At 40.9% G+C, this 17,731-nt stretch overlaps 2 protein-coding genes across 16 annotated transcripts in view; one reads left to right on the top strand and one right to left on the bottom strand.

Moving 5' to 3' along the window:
• Positions 1–17,731, bottom strand: part of SLC2A8 (solute carrier family 2 member 8) — a 92,195-nt gene that overhangs the window by 14,654 nt on the left and 59,810 nt on the right. For 9 of the 13 annotated variants that reach the window (XM_078849162.1, XM_078849160.1, XM_078849163.1 and 6 more), the window contains 3 exons: positions 6,918–7,098; positions 4,053–4,215; positions 2,809–3,015 (listed from right to left, as the gene is read on the bottom strand). In XM_078849162.1, coding sequence (XP_078705288.1) covers positions 2,809–3,015; positions 4,053–4,215; positions 6,918–7,018 — 471 coding nt within the window. In that variant the 5' untranslated portion in view covers positions 7,019–7,098. Of the gene's footprint in view, positions 1–2,808; positions 3,016–4,052; positions 4,216–6,625; positions 6,727–6,917; positions 7,099–7,631; positions 7,747–9,175; positions 9,222–17,731 lie in introns of those variants that run through there. The other 4 variants (XM_073314508.2, XM_073314506.2, XM_073314509.2 and 1 more) reach the window with 4 other exon arrangements.
• FBXW2 (F-box and WD repeat domain containing 2) lies at positions 7,498–17,041 on the top strand. 3 transcript variants are annotated; one of them, XM_073314513.2, is made up of 8 exons: positions 7,500–7,810; positions 8,010–8,115; positions 10,217–10,725; positions 11,125–11,319; positions 12,417–12,550; positions 13,531–13,617; positions 14,431–14,600; positions 15,284–17,041. In XM_073314513.2, exons 3-8 carry the CDS (start codon positions 10,236–10,238, stop codon positions 15,570–15,572), a joined length of 1,365 nt encoding a protein of 454 aa, XP_073170614.1. In that variant the 5' UTR covers positions 7,500–7,810; positions 8,010–8,115; positions 10,217–10,235; the 3' UTR covers positions 15,573–17,041. The 3 variants fall into 3 exon arrangements, with proteins under 3 accessions (XP_073170616.1, XP_073170614.1, XP_073170615.1); XM_073314514.2 differs by having other exon boundaries at positions 7,500–7,903; XM_073314515.2 differs by having other exon boundaries at positions 7,498–8,115; positions 14,431–14,530; positions 15,284–15,461.

Raw genomic sequence — 17,731 nt, 5'->3', positions numbered from 1 at the left:
ATGGTATCCCAATATGAATCATAAGCAGCTACACTGGAATGACTAGATCCAGCAGTGTCACTTTTGGAAATTTAGATTGGTTCCATGAAAGGCTCTACCAAAAATACCAACAAACATGCCGAAATTAATAGAAATCAAAATGCCACAGCTTGCATAGAAGACAATAAGTTAGCATTCCAGACATGGATGCTGAATGTGAACTACAAAATAAAGTCCATGATTCTGCTCACAGATACACAGAGATGGCGCCCCAGACAACTCAACTGACTTGAATGGGGCTCTGCGCACGAGGATTCATCTGCGCACAAACCTTTGTAGGTCCACGGTTTAAGACTTTAGCATTTTAATTCAACATAAAAACCTCTATACTTCCTACCCTGTTTCAGATAATGAAAATCTGATTTTGCCAGCTCTTGCCCCACCATATGCTATACTGGCAGTGTCACACCTACCACAGAACCCACTTCTAAAGTCAGTTGAGCCCTATGAGCAATTATGGAGGTGTCCGCCATGGCTCCATAGTTTTGACAGAGCTAAGTTTGCACTGAAAGCAGGGATTCATCTTCGTTACATATGAAGAATACATTGGATCCTTCCCAAAAATCAGTCCTTACTCTTTGGGCAGAGAATTAGTTTTGAGAATTTAAAAGTAAATCTATTCAAGTTAACGCAAATAAGTTAATTTTAAGATAGTCCCATAAGAAACTTCATGTTGGGTCGGGGTTCGCAATTTCCTGGGAAAAACTAGTTTAGGACAGGGTGCTGGTAAATACAGATTTAAACCAGGAAAAATAATTGCATCAGTGTGCAGCAAGCATAGAACGAATCTTTTCAAGCTTTGGATACATTCACTCAAAACTGTGGAATAGGCTCAGTCTATACACTACATCAAAGTTTGTCTTCTGCTACAGAATGCTACATGGCCAAATGGATCTAGAATGGCAGTGTGCAACTCTGCATGCTTCTCATTGCTTAACGCTTCAAGCTTACACCTCTGCATTATTGTCATTTTTCATACAAAAGTCAAACGTTTTGATTTTTGTTTATGTAATATTGAGAACTGAAATATGAGTCATGACATGTACAACTTCCTTGAGAAAAATACCAAGCCAAAACGTATAGACATTCTTACATTCCATATCATAATTATATATTAGTATTACACCCACAGCAGTTTTACATTTTATTTGTTCAACCCTTCTGCTTTATGTAACCACAATTTGAATAGGTAACTAAAACTAAGTGTAATGTGATATGTATTAATAGCATAGTCCCAACTTAAGGCAATTTCTATTTAAAAAATTAACTAGTTTTTCCCAGGGCAGTAACAACTGTGATTTTACCTGGTAAAGAAACAAAACAAAAAACACACACACACAAACATCAATCTCTGGTAAATACCAGGTCATCCCTGCATTGGGTCACAAACCTTGTGTCCCCCTAATAATTTTCGTAACAAAATAGACTTTAAAATTCCCATATAATTAAAACCTCACAGAAATCCCTCTGAGGAACAGGCTACATTTGAAGATTTTTTATTTTTTTGGTAAAGTAGGATTAGTGGTCTTCAGTGCCATTTTTCTTCATAAGGGAAAGTTGGCAAGGACAGACAAATAAGTGTTCTTTCAGATAATTCCACAAAGAACGCTTTTCTTTCAAAGTTGCTGCTGTGTCTTATAACAAACAATAAGGGCTGGAGCCAGAGGCTAATTAACTGAGGGTAGCCTGTGGCCTCAGTCCTATAGAACAGAATAGGGCAGCCCTTTTGAAAGTGAACAGCTCTGAGAGTTTCTCTGAAGTCATTAATGCATTTTAACAACAAATAAACTTTCAGTAATGGAAAATGCAGCTATAGAGTACTGCCAAGCACAAGTGTTGAAAAATAACTTTTTTTAAAGTCTCATGATTTAAGCCAATAATGAATTTTGGGTTTTTTATTTGCTGCCTAATTCCAGGGACTTAAGGTTACATTTACTTTGCAAGAGCTGGCAACACTGTGATCCCTTGAAAACTACAAATTACACTAGATCTGCTCACCAATGAGGACAAAAGGGAAGTGGAGGGGTGAAGGTAGGGGAAACTGAGGGTAGGCGAGAGGGGAAAAGTAGTGTGTGCACGCATGCGCACGCACGCGCACGCACAGGGAAAAATGAAAGTCAGGAGATAGCAGTAAACGGATGTATATACTCTGCCTGCTTTCCACCGCTCCAAAATGCTGTAAAGCAGCTACAGCCCAGTGATGAATCTGACCCTAAGAGTTTAAAAAATTTTAGAAAGATAATGATATGTAGTCTTTGTTTTATTAACAGTTTATGTATTAAACAAATAAATGTTAAGAAGGACAAGGAAATTCCCGGACAAAGACTGTTAAAATGGAGTGAAGACTGAAAATAATGTAGAATTCTAAAAAAAAAAAAAGTGTTACAGTGACATTGCACTAACAACAAGTGTTATAAATCCAGGAAACTCAGAGTTAATATTAAACTGAAAAGAAGTCCAAACATATTGAGGACTGGAAATGCCATTCGGAAACCCAAAACACTTTAGCTTTGCCTTTCAGAGAGACACCAAGAGGAAATACATGTAATCCATCTTTAAAGTCAATGCTATTTAATATAAGACCACACACACGAATATGCTATGATCATAGTCATATGGTTATTGCATGGTGTCACTACAGGGCAGAGTTAAGGTTATTTGGGTGCCATAGCTGTGGTTCCACTCCTGGTTTTAAGATTATATTATCTCATGCAACATTTTTCCAGAGTGTGCTGAATAAATAAGAAAAAATAGAACTGTTTCACTTACTGGAACAACAAGTGAAGTAATGCCACTGGCTAACCCAGTCAATATTCGTCCAATGTAAAGCATCCAGACATTCTGGGCAGATATGATAATTGTAAACCCAGACACATATGGTATTGAACACAGCATCAAACTCAGCTTCCTCCCAAGTTTATCCACCATACAGCCTCCTAGTATTCCTCCAGCAGCAGCTCCTAATGTTACTACAGACTTCAGAAAACAAGCACACACAAATAGATAAATGACTATACATTCTACAGCCTTTCAGAAAATTAATCATTGCTTTTTGGTTTAAAAGAAGATGTGCAGAAGTCATTAGACTAAGGGACAAAGACTAGCCTACCTAACCATTCATAAACTAGTCACTTTTAACAATAGCCAGGACACCATTTAACTTGGCAAGCTCTTTTCCCCGAAACTGCATTTTCTCTGACCCCTTCTTCATATCAGGTCCTTCATACAATCACATCAGCTCACTAGAGCAGTCTGCCCTCGTTCATAGTTTTTAAGGCCAAAAAGGACCATTATGATGATCTGATCTTCAGCATCATACAGGTGACACTCTTGTTAACACTCTTATGAAATGTACCCGAAGTTCATTAATCCACCACAGAAAGATAGTAGATCAGTTTTAGACTGTGTGTGTGTGCGTGCGCATATATAAAAATAAATGTGTATAAATTAAAAGATATTGCAGTGGAAAAAGATATACTAGCCATAGTCAGTTAAAAATAGAACCACCATGCATCTTTTTAAAAGTACAATTTAAAGGCTCAGGAGAGTGGCCATCTTGACCATCCTGGAGCCCTGCTGCCTAAGCAGTGGCACAGCAAGGTGCTACAACATGCTTCACCCTCAATATAGCGCAATCTAATTTAGCAGCAAGAGAGGGGAGCCGAGTCTCCAGGGCCCATTTAATCTTTGGCCATTCTACTGAAACTACCAAGAGGAGGCGACTTAATGCCAAGTGCAATGAGTTCATAGAATGGGGCAGAAAACTCTAAATTAATTTCAGACTATCGAACAGCCACCAGGTGCAAACAACTTTCAGTCACTCAGACTAAAATTTGAACAAATTACCTAGAACTGAAAAGGTCTATATTCCATTATTAAATGCAAGCAGCCTAGTCTCATACAAAACAGACAGTCTTCTCAAAATAGATCTGCCCCACAACTGAAAACGTGTAAGGAATTTTTTCTTACCAAATCAGTCACACACTATGAAAATGCATCTTGTAGAGACTTACCCCAAACCATGATGCTTCGTTGGTGTCTAATCTTAATTTAGGGTCACTAATTTTCTTCAGAGCTGGAATAGCTGGTGAACTGTAACCTAGGACAAATCCAAAGCTGAGGGGTCCCAAAACAGCAGCAAAGGTGGCCAGATATAGCTTCCTGTTCTGGACTTTGCTGTAATGAGTCAAACAGAAATTCTGCATGTGTATACAATTGTTGGTTCTCACAATACTGCAAAAGCCAAAGAAAATTCTGTTTTATAATATGCTTTATATCTACAAATTGTGTGATTTGGTCAATCAAGTATGTAAATAGATCAGTTCAATGTTTCAGAATCCTCAGTGCAAGCCATCAGACAATCTCAGTCCAGGTAATAATCTGGAGATGTCCAAATACATTAAAAAAAAAACCCACGTAATTTAAGTGTTCCAGAACACACAATGTAATTGCTTATTTTGGTATCATCTTAGGGAGAGTTAGAGGTGGAGAAGGCTGTCAAAGTAGTAGCAAGTGAGGTTAGAAGCTGAACAGAACATAAACTGGAACATCTCTTTTCAAGAAGTATCACTCAATCATATTTTAAGAAATGGTGAAATCCTGGTGCCACTAAAGTCAATGCGAGTTTTTCCACTGACTTCAAAGGGGCCAGTATTTCAAACTATAAATCATAGTAAACAGCCTAGGATCACAGCTAAAATCAAATATAATCATTGTGGACACACTATAAAATCAGTACTTTGAGGGGAACCAGTACATCTATGTGCACACATACTGATTTGGACTTGAGTTTACAGACATTTAATTCTCTCAGAGCTAGAATTAGAAAATGTTCACACACACACCCTCCCGCATTGGCAAAGCCAATGAAATTAGTAATAAAGGCAATGGCAATTTAGCCACTTTTTGTGTGGAGTGGGGGTTACTGACTCATTTGGAATCAAACATTTCAGCCAGTTTAAGCACAAAAACACAAAAAGCTCTTTTTTTCTTAAGAACAAAGATATTTTATTTAGTAACAGAAATGGAAGAGCTTTCTCAGGAAGTTTTTTGAATTACAAATATTTAGTTTCAAACCATAGCCACAACTTCTGTCACCTGATTCTCCACAGAAACTGCTGACATGGCTGCAGGAACTGCATCAGTTGTTATGTAACATTAAACAACCACCCACCACTTTCCCAACCACACAAAATTTAACACATCCTTTTATTTTCAGAAGTGTGTCAAAACCTAATCTTTACTATTTCACAGTAACCTGTGTTTAACATGAGATTAAAAGCATGCACGAGAATTCGATACTTTCCACTTCTGCTCTAAACATATTTCTGCAGTCAGATCTCAGCTCTAAGCCATTTTGATGTTAGACTAAAAGATTTACTAGTTCAAAGTGGGTCTGGATACAGCAAAAAAAAAAAAAAAAAAAATCTCCCAGCACTCAAAGCCAACTCTCAGTTTCTGCATGTATGTTTTTTAAAACATTTTTTTCAGTCATCCTCTAACTCCTACTTAGTTTTGTACCAGGACAAAGTCCATCTTTATTTTAAACTAGAATCAGAACATTTAGAACATCAAGATCTCTTTCCATCCATACTTCTCAACATGCTTTTCAAAAGATGAGTAAACATGACAAAATGACTTCACTGAGGTCATATTGTCAGAGTGGCAAATCTGGAATAGAACCCATGTCTCTCAAGTCCCAGTCCCAATCCATCAGACCATATTGCCTCCAGGTTTTACTCCTTACTCTGTTGCTTTCAAGACCCTACTCTCTTCTCTTTGGCTATAGCAGCTCTTGGAAGTCAAACAGTCTGTTAGGAATCCTGTTACAAACATAATTACATCAACCTTGTCTTGAAGGACCTACACTTGCTCTGTGACCCACTACAAGACTTGCCTTTGTCTTCACCATTGCTTGTGCTCCCATTTAACTTGGCAAGCTCTTTTCCCCGAAACTGCATTTTCTCTGACCCCTTCTTCATATTAGGTCCTTCATACTATCACGTCAGCTCACTAGAGCAGTCTGCCCTCGTTCATAGTTTAAGGCCAAAAAGGACCATTATGATGATCTGATCTTCAGCATCACACAGGTGACAGAATTTCACTAGAGTGATTCTAGCCTGAAGCACTTTTGGTTGAGCTGGAGCACATCTTTTAGAAGACATCCAGATGTACATCTAACTCCTTTCTAAGTGTTGTTTAAAACTTACCTGCTTAGCTTCGTTTTCAGTCAGCCAGATGTCAACCAGCTTTCCTCACTGAGTCTTATTCCTACCAGCCCATTAGGCACTCTACTCCGCTGTGCCCAGAACTCATACTGTGATATTCTTCCATATTAGTCACTGAGCTTGCCACTATGTCTCAGGAGAGTTGTAGGAATGCCACATTATAAAACTATACTGCATCGTTTGCGGCCTTTTATTTTGTTCGGTGAGAGCTATGTCAAAACCACTTTTAACTAATAGACAAATTCAATAAAAGTAGGAAAAAGAAATCAAATGAGAGCTAGAGAGAATCTGAATGGAGTCTAGTCTGGAGCAGGGTCAAATATTTCAAAGCCAAATGGCATGTAGGCTGGAGCCCCTACATGGGAAGGAGCAAGTGAAGTCTCTGGAAAGACTTCACTGGAAACATCGAGTAGGGATGGCAGCCATACATTCCACGTTTCAGAGGAGCAGCCGTGTTAATCTGTACTGGCAAAAAGAAAAAGAGTACATCTGATGAAGTGAGCTGTAGCTCATGAAAGCTTATGCTCAAATAAATTGATTAGTCTGTAAGGTGCCACAAGTCCTCCTTCTCTTTTTAGCCATACATTGACACTTTGTTACTAGTCAGCCAGGAACTCCAATGTCTCCAGCTCAGAAAAGCAAGGGTCTTACCTCAGGTAGGCATCCAGCACAGGGTAGCTCTCAGCAGGCAGCAGCCATTGCTCACTAGGCTCCCGAGAGTGCAACAGGGGCTGGGATTCCTCTGTAGCCATTTGTGTATTTAAAAACACACACACACACCCCCAAAGTAGCGCTCTCCTGGCAATGGCAGTCGGGTGAGCCTGGCCTCAGCCTAGGGAAATAAAGGGACAAGCAAAAATAGAAGAATCACTAGACTACTGTAGGTGTGGAGGGTTACAAACCCCTCTCTGTGGGGCTAGGGAAGAGAGGGACACCCCAGAGCTCGGGTGAGAGTCTACGGGACGCAGCAATAGGCGCCCCACCCACAGGGGCTGGAAGGGCCTAGTCGCTCTGCAGCGATGGGCGCCAGCCCCGCGCTCCCCGTATGCGCAACCCAGGGAGGGGGCAGCAGCTGCAGGACCGTGCGCAGAGCGCCCCCGACCTCCGCTCCCTCCGACGGGAACTAGCTACCGCGCGCACGGAACCTAACGCCCGCCGGGCCTCAAAGTCCCGGCTTCAGGTGCCGAGGGAAGAGACGGAGGGACCGGCGGTCCGTTTTGTCCAGTCCTCCGCGAAGCGTTTCCGGGGATTTTCTAGGCGTGGAGGACTAGCGAGCGCTATGGGCCTAGCTCTGACTCCCCGGGCGGGCGGGCCGGCCAGCCGGCCGCGCTGTGCTGAAGGGATGGCTCTGGGCAGAGCCTCTACCTGCTCGCTCGACAGCGGCTCGCCACAACCCCGCCGCCTTCTCTCACGATCCTTTCCCCCTAGGGGGCCGGGAGAACGGAAATAGCGATAGGCCGGGGCGCAAGACAATGACGTGCGGGCTGCGCGCCGGAAGCTGCTCGGGTAGAGGCTGAGCTTGCGGTGGGATCTAGTGGCGGCAGGTTCGACCCCTGGGGACAGGACAGTGGGGTGGGACAGGACCCCGGCCGCCTCCTCCCAAGGCCCCAGTGACCTCCGCGGGGAGGGATCGAGATGTGGGTGCCAAGGGCTCGGCGAGCGCGCGGGGCGGGATCCTGCGGTGCAGCGGCTAGGCTGGGGTCGTGGCGAGGCAGTGACTGAATCTCTGTTTTGCTGCTGCAGGAGAAATGGCTGCAGAGGAATCCCAGCTCCTGTTGGGCTCCAGGGAGCCAAGCGAGCAATGGCTGGTGCCTGCTGAGAGACGCCCTGTGCCTGACACCTACCTAAGGTGAGTATTCCTGGGCCCCCAGCCAGAGCCTAGAGAAGCGCCCGACATTCTGCAGCGAACAGCGTAGCTGGCAAGTGGCTACACTTCCCCTCCCCACCTTACACAGTAACCAGGTATAGGATCACAATGGTCCCTTCTGGCCTTGAAATCCGTGAAAGCCAGGTTCTAGCCTGCCAGCATGTCCACAACTGGTGCTGCATTTTCACAACTGGTACTACATTTGTCCTTTAACAAAGGGCACGATTTTATATAGTTCAGGTCTTAGCAGGGCTTGCAAGAAGTTGCCTGAAGTTTTGACAGAAAAAAGTGGTCAGACAGCATCTGATTATTGGGGGTCTGTTCTGTATTTGGTGAACTATACAGTTAACACATTTTACCACTGTGACTAAAAGCAATAGACTGAGTTGCTTGACCAAAATCAGTAATGAAACAAATACTGGAAAACTCAGAACGATTTCTGCAACATTTGCATACTCAGGAGATAGGTAGGTCAACTGGATTTTAAGCTTTTTGTTCCACTCAAAATCATTAGATTTACTAGTCAGAAACCAGAACAGATTTTAGTATTATCTAGACCATTCCATATAGTGTCTTCATAAGTTTTCACAACTGTTCATTACCTTTCCTCCTTGCAATGCTTTTAGGACACATACCTTACTTTAATGTATTTTGCTATTGGAGACAAATTTATTATAGACTCTTACAATCTTAAATTAATGCCTTTTCAGTACCTTGGATTTTGATTTCTAAAGACTAGGTTCAACTAGCTGTCTAATAGATTAACCAGTGTAAGTGGCTAATGAGAGACTCTTTGGAAGAATAAATAACTCATGGTGATTTTTAGTGACCACAGATTGAAGTGTGGCTTATTTGATTATACCAATATGAATCTATATCTTATGGAGGCTGTGCATAAAGTCTTATGTACCTCACTTTTGGTGTGATATTAGCCTGCCTGAAAGCATAGAGTTAAATCAGAGGAAGCTGTAAGGGGGAAACTTGCTTCAAAAGGGGTTAATATAACAGTGGCTGAGCCATTAATTGGGAAGAAGCTACTTACCGGGCTCCATCCAAGCTAGAATGGCTTGCTCTTCCCAGTGCTAAACCTAGGATCAAAAGAGGATACTAAACCATTGTGGGACACCAAGCCAAGAACAGGGAGTTGATTGAGTGATTTGCCAGGGGGCATCAGTGGGAGCTGACAGGCATAGGAGAGATACAAACTGCAACAGAACTGTCTGCTTCTACCAACTCAGAGATGGAGCTAACTGAGCTAGATAAATTATACCAAAGTTGGCAAGGAAGGATTATGGGTTAGGCAAGGGAAAATATACATCTAGATATTTACTGGTTTTACTCTTTGGTCTGTGTGCTTTGTACCTTTGCATGAATGTGTTTCGAATAAGATGTTTTTGATTCATTTTAATAAGCTGCTGTCACAGGTCCCTGGAATGAAAGGGCTTACAAATGCCAAACCCACCTGGGGCTGTTGCATCAATACAGTGGGAAACAGGGTGGCGGATATATAGAGATCCAGTCTGAAGGTAGTTGAAGAGCGTGGTTCTACTCACTCTTCAGAGAGGTGAAGGTAGCGAGGCCTATACTCAAGAGGGACTAAGACGGATCCAAAGCACATGCTTTAGGGGGCACATGCTTTAGATCCGTCTTAGTCCCTCTTGAGTATAGGCCTCGCCTCCTTCACCTCTCTGAAGAGTGAGTAGAACCACGCTCTTCAACTACCTTCAGACTGGATCTCTATATATCCGCCACCCTGTTTCCCACTGTATTGATGCAACAGCCCCAGGTGGGTTTGGCATTTGTAAGCCCTTTCATTCCAGGGACCTGTGACAGCAGCTTATTAAAATGAATCAAAAACATCTTGAAGAGAAACACTATGGCCAAATACATTTCCTAAGACCATTTAATCTGCTTTGTAAATGCTGTATATTTATCTATTGAATGCATGAAAGTACTTTTTTGTACACTGACTTACATTATCAACATATGAGGTTGAGAATGCTGATAAATCAATGATTAAAGATGAGAAATGTTTACATTATCTTTTTGAACAGAACTAACACAATATTTTGATGTACCACAGGTAAATTTTTCATAACCTTATGGAGAAAAAGGACTTTGAAGCATGGCTTGATAACATTTCTGTTACATTTTTTTCTCTGACGGACTTGCAGAAAAATGAAACTCTGGATCACCTGATTAGTTTGAGTGGAGCAGTCCAGCTCAGGCACCTCTCCAATAACCTAGAGATTCTCCTTAAGCGGGACTTCCTCAAACTCCTTCCTCTGGAACTCAGTTTTTATTTGTTAAAATGGCTTGATCCTCAGACCTTACTCACATGTTGCCTCGTGTCAAAGCAGTGGAATAAGGTTATAAGTGCCTGCACAGAGGTGTGGCAAACTGCTTGTAAGAACTTGGGTTGGCAGATAGATGATTCTGTTCAGGATCCTCTGCATTGGAAGAAGGTTTACTTGAAGGCTATTTTAAGAATGAAGCAACTGAGGGACCATGAAGCCTTTGAGACATCCTCATTAATTGGACACAGTGCCAGAGTATATGCACTTTACTATAAAGATGGTCTTCTTTGTACAGGTAGGAAGCCCAGTAGCCTTGGAGTCTATTATGATGCTTAAAGATTTCTCATCTTTGAGCTTTACCATTTATTTTGTAACAATATCATTTGTTTAATCTGACTTATGATAGCTGTGCTGGGGGTGGTGTTGGAAGAGGGATGGAATTGTAAGGAGTGAAGGTGGGAAACTGGGAGGCCATGCACCTACCAATTAAGTTGAAATTGTTTCAGTTGTGTTTGTGTAATGTTGAGACTTCATCATTCCCTGAAAACTAGAACTTTCCTCATTAAATAAGTCTCACACTGCGTGAGTAGAGAGGAAATACTTAATTTAAGACAAACATGGAGAAAAGCCCAGTATAAGTCTGGGAATTAACTGTCACTTTAATGCAACTAGCTACCGTGTTCTTAAACTATAGGTTCAGATGACCTGTCTGCAAAGCTGTGGGATGTAAGCACAGGGCAGTGCATATATGGTATCCAGACACACACTTGTGCTACAGTGAAGTTTGATGAGCAAAAGCTTGTAACTGGGTCCTTTGATAACACAGTAGCCTGTTGGGAATGGAGCTCAGGGGCCAAGATCCAACATTTCAGAGGGCATACCGGTGCAGGTATGTTGAGCTTTTATTCAACTTTTAAGTCAACCAGTCAAATTGTGACTTTATCCCTGTCAAATTAGAAACGGAGGTTGGAATTGGACCATTGTACAGCAGACACTGCTACTTGTGCTGTGAATTTCATATTGTGAATCAGTTTCTCATCTCTTTTGAGGGGGAACCTGACCAAAAAATATCTACAAATATGCACACTATCTCTGCCTGCTCTTTGGGGTAAGTCCTAGGCTTAGGGACACCCTGGTCTGCATGGACATGGACACAATACAAGTTGTATAGTTCTGGTAGTATAGTACTTGATGCCTGCTCAGTGTGACATGGAGCACAATTTGCCAGAGCCACTTACATCCCAAGCCGGGGGAGGATTTGTGTAGAGGAATGAGGTAGGGCCGGTGGATCTGAACTTGCCTGTATCCCTGGTAACTCTTCACATCTCTCTTCCTCTGGAGGGGGTCACAGCAGGTGTAACAGGCTGCAGTAGCAGCTGCAGCTCCACACCCTGGAAGGAGAATTCCCTCTCTCCAACCTTCTTCCAAGTCTCCCTCATGTAGAGCTTGGTTATTTGGGCTGTCTCGTGGGCCCACAGTTTGCCCCTTTGAGTTGGAAGGGTATCTGGAATTTACTAATCCTGCTATGTAAACATGACCACTTAGAAATTCATCTTGCACCGAGGACAGGAGGCTGCCTACCAGAACAGCTGAGGCTTTAAATGTAGTAAGTTTTTTTTTTTTTTTTGATGGGCTAAGGCTTTTCAGAACTAGGATATTTAAAACAAAATTACTTCTGGAACACCTACAATGGGACTGGCCTAAATAATTAGGTTACACTACACTTAATTCATACATCAGTCAAAAAATAACCCTGCTAATTGAGATACTGTTCTAATTTCATGGAGAAGAACCAATAGCCTTGGGAATCTAAGCTTTAAGGGGTGGAAATAACAGATACATGTATTTAAAGTAACCATTCAATCTGAACCATTAGAACCTTTGAAGATTGAGGTTATTAGTCTTGGCCTGGTACCCTCATCTCAGATGAGATGAGGATAAATGTAGAGAGTGGTGCTACTCATTTAAAATCCTTCTTGCTTGTAGTTTTTAGTGTGGACTACAATGATGAACTCGATGTTCTGGTCAGTGGTTCTGCAGACTTCACTTTGAAAGTATGGGCCTTATCAACAGGAATGTGCCTGAATACATTTACTGGACACACTGAATGGGTCACTAAGGTAGGGTTGTATTGATGTAGTCAAATCTTGCTTTGCAAGATAATACTGTGCATGTGTTTTATACACATCCCATATCTCCTCAAGTGGTATTCCTTCACTTGCAGCCGTACAGGGGGTGGGCTGTCAGTAACCAGAGATAAGTGGTTGACGCAGGGATTGTCAGTTTTGATTCAAAGGAAATCGTTGTTAAAATGTTAGAAAATAACCCTTTGGCAGAAGAGAGACAAGGTGGGTGAGGTAATATCTTTTATTGGACCCACTTTTGTTGGTGAGGGAGACAAGCTTTCAAGCCACACAGAGCTCTTCAGGTCTGGGAAAGGTACTAAAGTTTTATTACCTCACCTATCTAGTCTCTCTAATATCCTGGGACCAACACGGCTATAGTTATATTTCATAGAAGAGGCACTTACAAAAGCTACAGTGAAAACATTCAATCCACTTACATGAAGTAGTTCCTATAGCAAAGTGAATGGAATGATTAGGGTTCAATGTTTTATTCCAGGAATGAGTGTGATTGTACTGAAGCCAAGCTACTTTGAAAGGCATAATTACAATGAAAAAAAGTGCTGCTTGTCTGTAAAGTGTACAGTCAAAATGAAGGTGAGCAAAGTTTTCTCAAATGAGGAAGCTGGAATGCTTAGTTCTTAGCTAGTCAGGGTGATTCTAGAATCAAGCTTAACATGAAAGGATTTTCTATCACAATGAGTTGTCAGCAGTGGGAACACAAAGTCTTAATTGTTCTGGGTTCTTTTTGATGACAAAGTATTCTTCCTTAAAAGAACCTGTGCCCCAAAGGCACAGTCATAGCAAAATTGCAATGTTTTTAAACCTCTATTATCAGTATTTAAACCTCCATTACTCAAATTGTCAATAAACTAGAGCAAGTTTTACCTAGATTTGAATAGGTAATTTAATATTTTATGAACTTGGGAATCTGTTTAGTGAGCTTTAGACTTATTTAACTGTTTCTTCAATTGCAGGTGGTTTTGCAGAAGTGTAAAGTCAAATCTCTCATGCATAGTCCTGGGGATTATATTCTTTTAAGTGCAGATAAGTATGAAATCAAGGTATGTACTGTGTCTGTTTAAATGTGTATCACAGTGCAGAGAAGTATGGTACTTTTTGCATTTAGGAAATTCATTGGCGCTTTTAAGAGTACATGGATTTTTCCCCATAGCCTATCAGTGAAGCACTGTATAGAAGACAAATGGGTCTTTGAAAGCCAGTGGTGGTTCTATGCTTTTCTTTTAAGACTGAATATCAGATGGCTGGGTGTGCATTAAGTGGGTAGCCCTGGGTTTGTAGTAAGGCCTTCAGTCTCTGCCAAGTATATTCTTGTTGCAAACTCTTCTTCAGTAGGGGGGCATATAGTTTGGGAGGAGGAGTTCTGATTTTAATAAATAGTTTAGAGCTTCACAATGTTTCTCATAAGTGTGCTCATTGGGACTTTATTAATCTTCTGATTGGGTAGAGAAAGTTAATATAGTTAAGAGGACTAGCAAAAGATTTGGTGAAACATGTTGTTGCTAAAACTATTCTGTTTTCCTCATTCACTTAATCTGTATGCAAGAGATTGAATATTAACTAAAAAAGTCTCTTCAGAGGAACACTTCAGGCTTGAGTCAAGACACACACGGTCAATACTACTACTCTTCTGTAGACTGAAAGCAAGAAAAACCTGAAAACCAAATACCTTCTGTGGTCAGGAACTCCACTTCCAGAAATCGTCTGAAATATAATTTGTCTAAATTCACTAGTTGTTGGCAGCCCAGAATGACTACCACATAAATAAGTGCAAAGAAATCACTCTCTGTTCATGTAGCAGTTTACAGCGTGAGATGCTTTATAGTATGAAAAACAGGATTTTTTTTAAATTGCAGATTTGGCCTATTGGAAGAGAAATAAACTGCAAATGCTTAAAAACCCTGTCCGTATCTGAAGATCGCAGCATCTCACTGCAGCCCAGACTGCACTTTGATGGTAAATACATAGTGTGCAGTTCAGCTTTAGGATTGTACCAGTGGGACTTTGCCAGCTATGACATTCTCAGGTACATCTTTCAGTTTGAGACTAACTTTGCATGTGAAGCTTTACTGTTGAGGTTTAAAAAACAATCTGGTTCAAAACCACTAAGGTAGACTACAGAGCCATTTGGTGGGTCAAGGAAGCGTAAGGACGATCCCTCTCGCGGTACTGTTGGGCTTGAGACGCATCATAAAACATCTCAGAATTTAGTGGAATGACGTAATCAGATGTCCTGCAAACTGCAGGTGAGGGGGTCAGAGAAGATTAAATTCTGTTCTGGCGTTACTCTTAATTGTATGCTCAGTCCCAGAATACCGTTGGCATCCAAAATCATAATTTCCCAAGAATAGGATTTATTATGGAAATACTGACAGACCTCTTTCGAAGGATCCTAGCTCATTCAGCCAGCTGTGTCTCTAACCCAAAAGAAAAGCACAGTTTTGCCTTTGTTACCTGCCTTGGGTAGTTTCACCTCCTAATCTGGCTTCAAATATATCTTTGTGGGACATGTTCAAATAAGAAGGAATGAACCTAGAGCAGGCCTGGATTAAGGCATATTGACAGCTCTTTAGGGAAACTAACTACTTCTTCCTTAGATCATTCTGGCCTTAGACTCCAATTTCCTCTCTCTATAGATGCATATAGGGGATGAAGTTTCATAATATACAGTGATACCAATTCTGATTTAAACACTGTCTTATCTTTCAGGGTCATCAAACCTCCTGATTTTGCAAACTTGTCCTTGCTGGGCTTTGGAGATATATTTGCCCTATTATTTGATAACAAATATCTGTATATAATGGACTTGAGGACAGAAAAACTGATTAGCCGCTGGCCACTGCCAGAATATAGAAAGTCAAAGAGAGGTTCGAGCTTTTTGGCTGGTGAAATGTCTTGGCTAAATGGACTAGATGGCCAAAATGACATGGGCCTGGTTTTTGCCACCAGTATGCCAGACCACAGTATTCATTTGGTATTGTGGAAAGAACATGGCTGAAGATGTGGCAGGACATTCATGAGTCTGGGACTTGAAGCAGTGTGTCCATGAAAGAAGACTTTGCATGAACCAAAGTTGCACACCTAATGGTATCATCATGCAATGCACAATCACTTATTTTTTGTTTTCTAGGGCATTTGGGAGAGATGGGCTTGTTTTGACATAATACAACACAGCATGCTAACAATATTTGCCAATTAATTTAATCTGTACTCATATTTAAGCATACATATTTGGGTTTTCTTGACAAAGTATAGATTATAAAAGTTTAAATCACTCAGATCTATCATTTAAGTCTAAAATGAAGTGGTGTTTGATCTGAAAGACTTCTGTCCTATATCTTTTGCTGAAACAGAAGGTGAAGCTACTATCTTATACATGTAACATCAAGTGCTAATCACAGTGCTAAAACTGCACCAGTACACAGAATACTCAGTGTAGAACGGCATGATTTCCTCAACTGTCAGCCTCTTCAGGAACTTGGTTTCTCCTTATTGTAGCTTTAAACTCTTAGCAACCTGAAGTCAAGGAAGCAGTAAAGTCCTTTCACTACTATCAGAATATTTCTTGATGACAGCAATAGCTTGTTTCGTTTTAAGTAGGGGCCTGTGTTCATGTGATATTCCCTTCCGTTAGCCAGACTGGGGCAAATTCTTAGAGATAAGCAGCATAAATAACTGCAGGATGTGAACATGGAGAATTTGTGGGCTAGTGTTTTTTACGGTTTACGGCTTGAGTAAAGTTGGCACAGAAATAAACAGACTTTTCCTGCACAGAGTATACAGTAAAGCCAACCTGCTAGTTTAATGTGCCATTGCACAGTTATTGAATAAATATTTTGGACCATGTGTTGGTCTTTCCTCAGGGACTGAAACATGGAATATTTTTGCACAAAATTCTCCAACAGTTCACCCAGTATGGCTTTATTAACATTGCATAACTGTTTTCTAGAATTTGATTGTCAGAGCACAGTTTAATCCATACATTTAGGGAAAACATTAAGGGAAGGGAACTTGTTTAACACCTAGGCAGCAGGCTTTAGGCTCATACATTGTATGTCAAATGACATCGAAGGGCTGTCCACCATCCAACATAATAATAGTGTGCTAATGAGTACAGAAGTACCTGTTAAATCTGGATTTGAGGATGAAAATTGTGACATTATGAATATACCCGTTTTCATAAGAGTTCAGGAGTTCTAATCATGAAAGAATAGAACTAAAATAATCCATTGTACTCTTCTCTGACCAGTTTTACTAGGCCTCACTAATGTAGGGGGAGAAGATTTTTAGTAAATATTTTTTAATAGTAGGTATTCAAATATTATGCTGAATCTGACTTTTATATTTAAAAGCTGTATCCATCATTACCTGACTCCTATGCTTTAGAACTGCATTTCTACATTTTGAAAATGAAATTTCCCCTCCATGTCTATTTTTACACCACTTCTAAATATAAGACTGCTTGAAGATTAATGACTCTGTCTTTTACCTAACACACTTACATGGCTCCGATCAGCATTTCAATGTACATATCCTCACATCACCTGTTTGGTAGGACAGTACAGTAATTCCTTTTTTGCAAATGGGGAAGGGAGGACCAGAGCCTCAAAGGTGTTTAAACACCTCACTCCCATTGATTTCAATCAGGGTTACATACCTACATATCTGTGAGGATCTGGAGCTAATTGACTTGGGAAGTCACAGAAAAAGAGACTTGATCCCAGGTGTTTAAAACCAGAGTCCTAACCCATTCACCCCTTTACAATGGTAATTTCTTTTTGTTGAGACTGGTTAAAATACACAACTCGATTGCAGATGTAGTGAGGAGTGATGTTCAGTTCTTTTTTGGGGACACTTTACATGCTTGTGACTGAAACACGTGGTCAGCTAATCACCACAGCTAATTAAAATGACAATTCACCCATAATTTGTTTCCGCTTAGTCATGGTGTCATATGACATTTTGGAAGACAAAATGGGTCTGTAGTGTATCCTACCTTTTTCCCAACCAAGAAGAAAGCACTCAACTAGAATGGGATGGTGAATTACAAAAGAATTACATTAATGTGCTGTGCTAAGTGAGTGTTAAGGCCAGTGTAAGAGTAGGACCAATCTCTTAACCCTTGAACAGGTACACTGCATAAAGTTATCTTGAATT

Source organism: Lepidochelys kempii, chromosome 16 (genome assembly GCF_965140285.1).
Source record: "Lepidochelys kempii isolate rLepKem1 chromosome 16, rLepKem1.hap1, whole genome shotgun sequence".
Taxonomy (NCBI): Eukaryota; Metazoa; Chordata; order Testudines; family Cheloniidae; genus Lepidochelys; species Lepidochelys kempii.
This window is presented reverse-complemented; position numbering and strand designations above follow the sequence as displayed.

Bases quoted from the DNA above. Each gene is read 5' to 3' on its own strand.
- FBXW2 (XM_073314513.2), top strand. From the start codon at position 10,236: ATGGAGAAAAAGGACTTTGAAGCATGGCTTGATAACATTTCTGTTACA. The intron at 13,618-14,430 runs GTATGTACTGTG...TTTAAATTGCAG, and splicing joins CAGATAAGTATGAAATCAAG to ATTTGGCCTATTGGAAGAGA. The intron at 14,601-15,283 runs GTACATCTTTCA...CTTATCTTTCAG, and splicing joins GCCAGCTATGACATTCTCAG to GGTCATCAAACCTCCTGATT.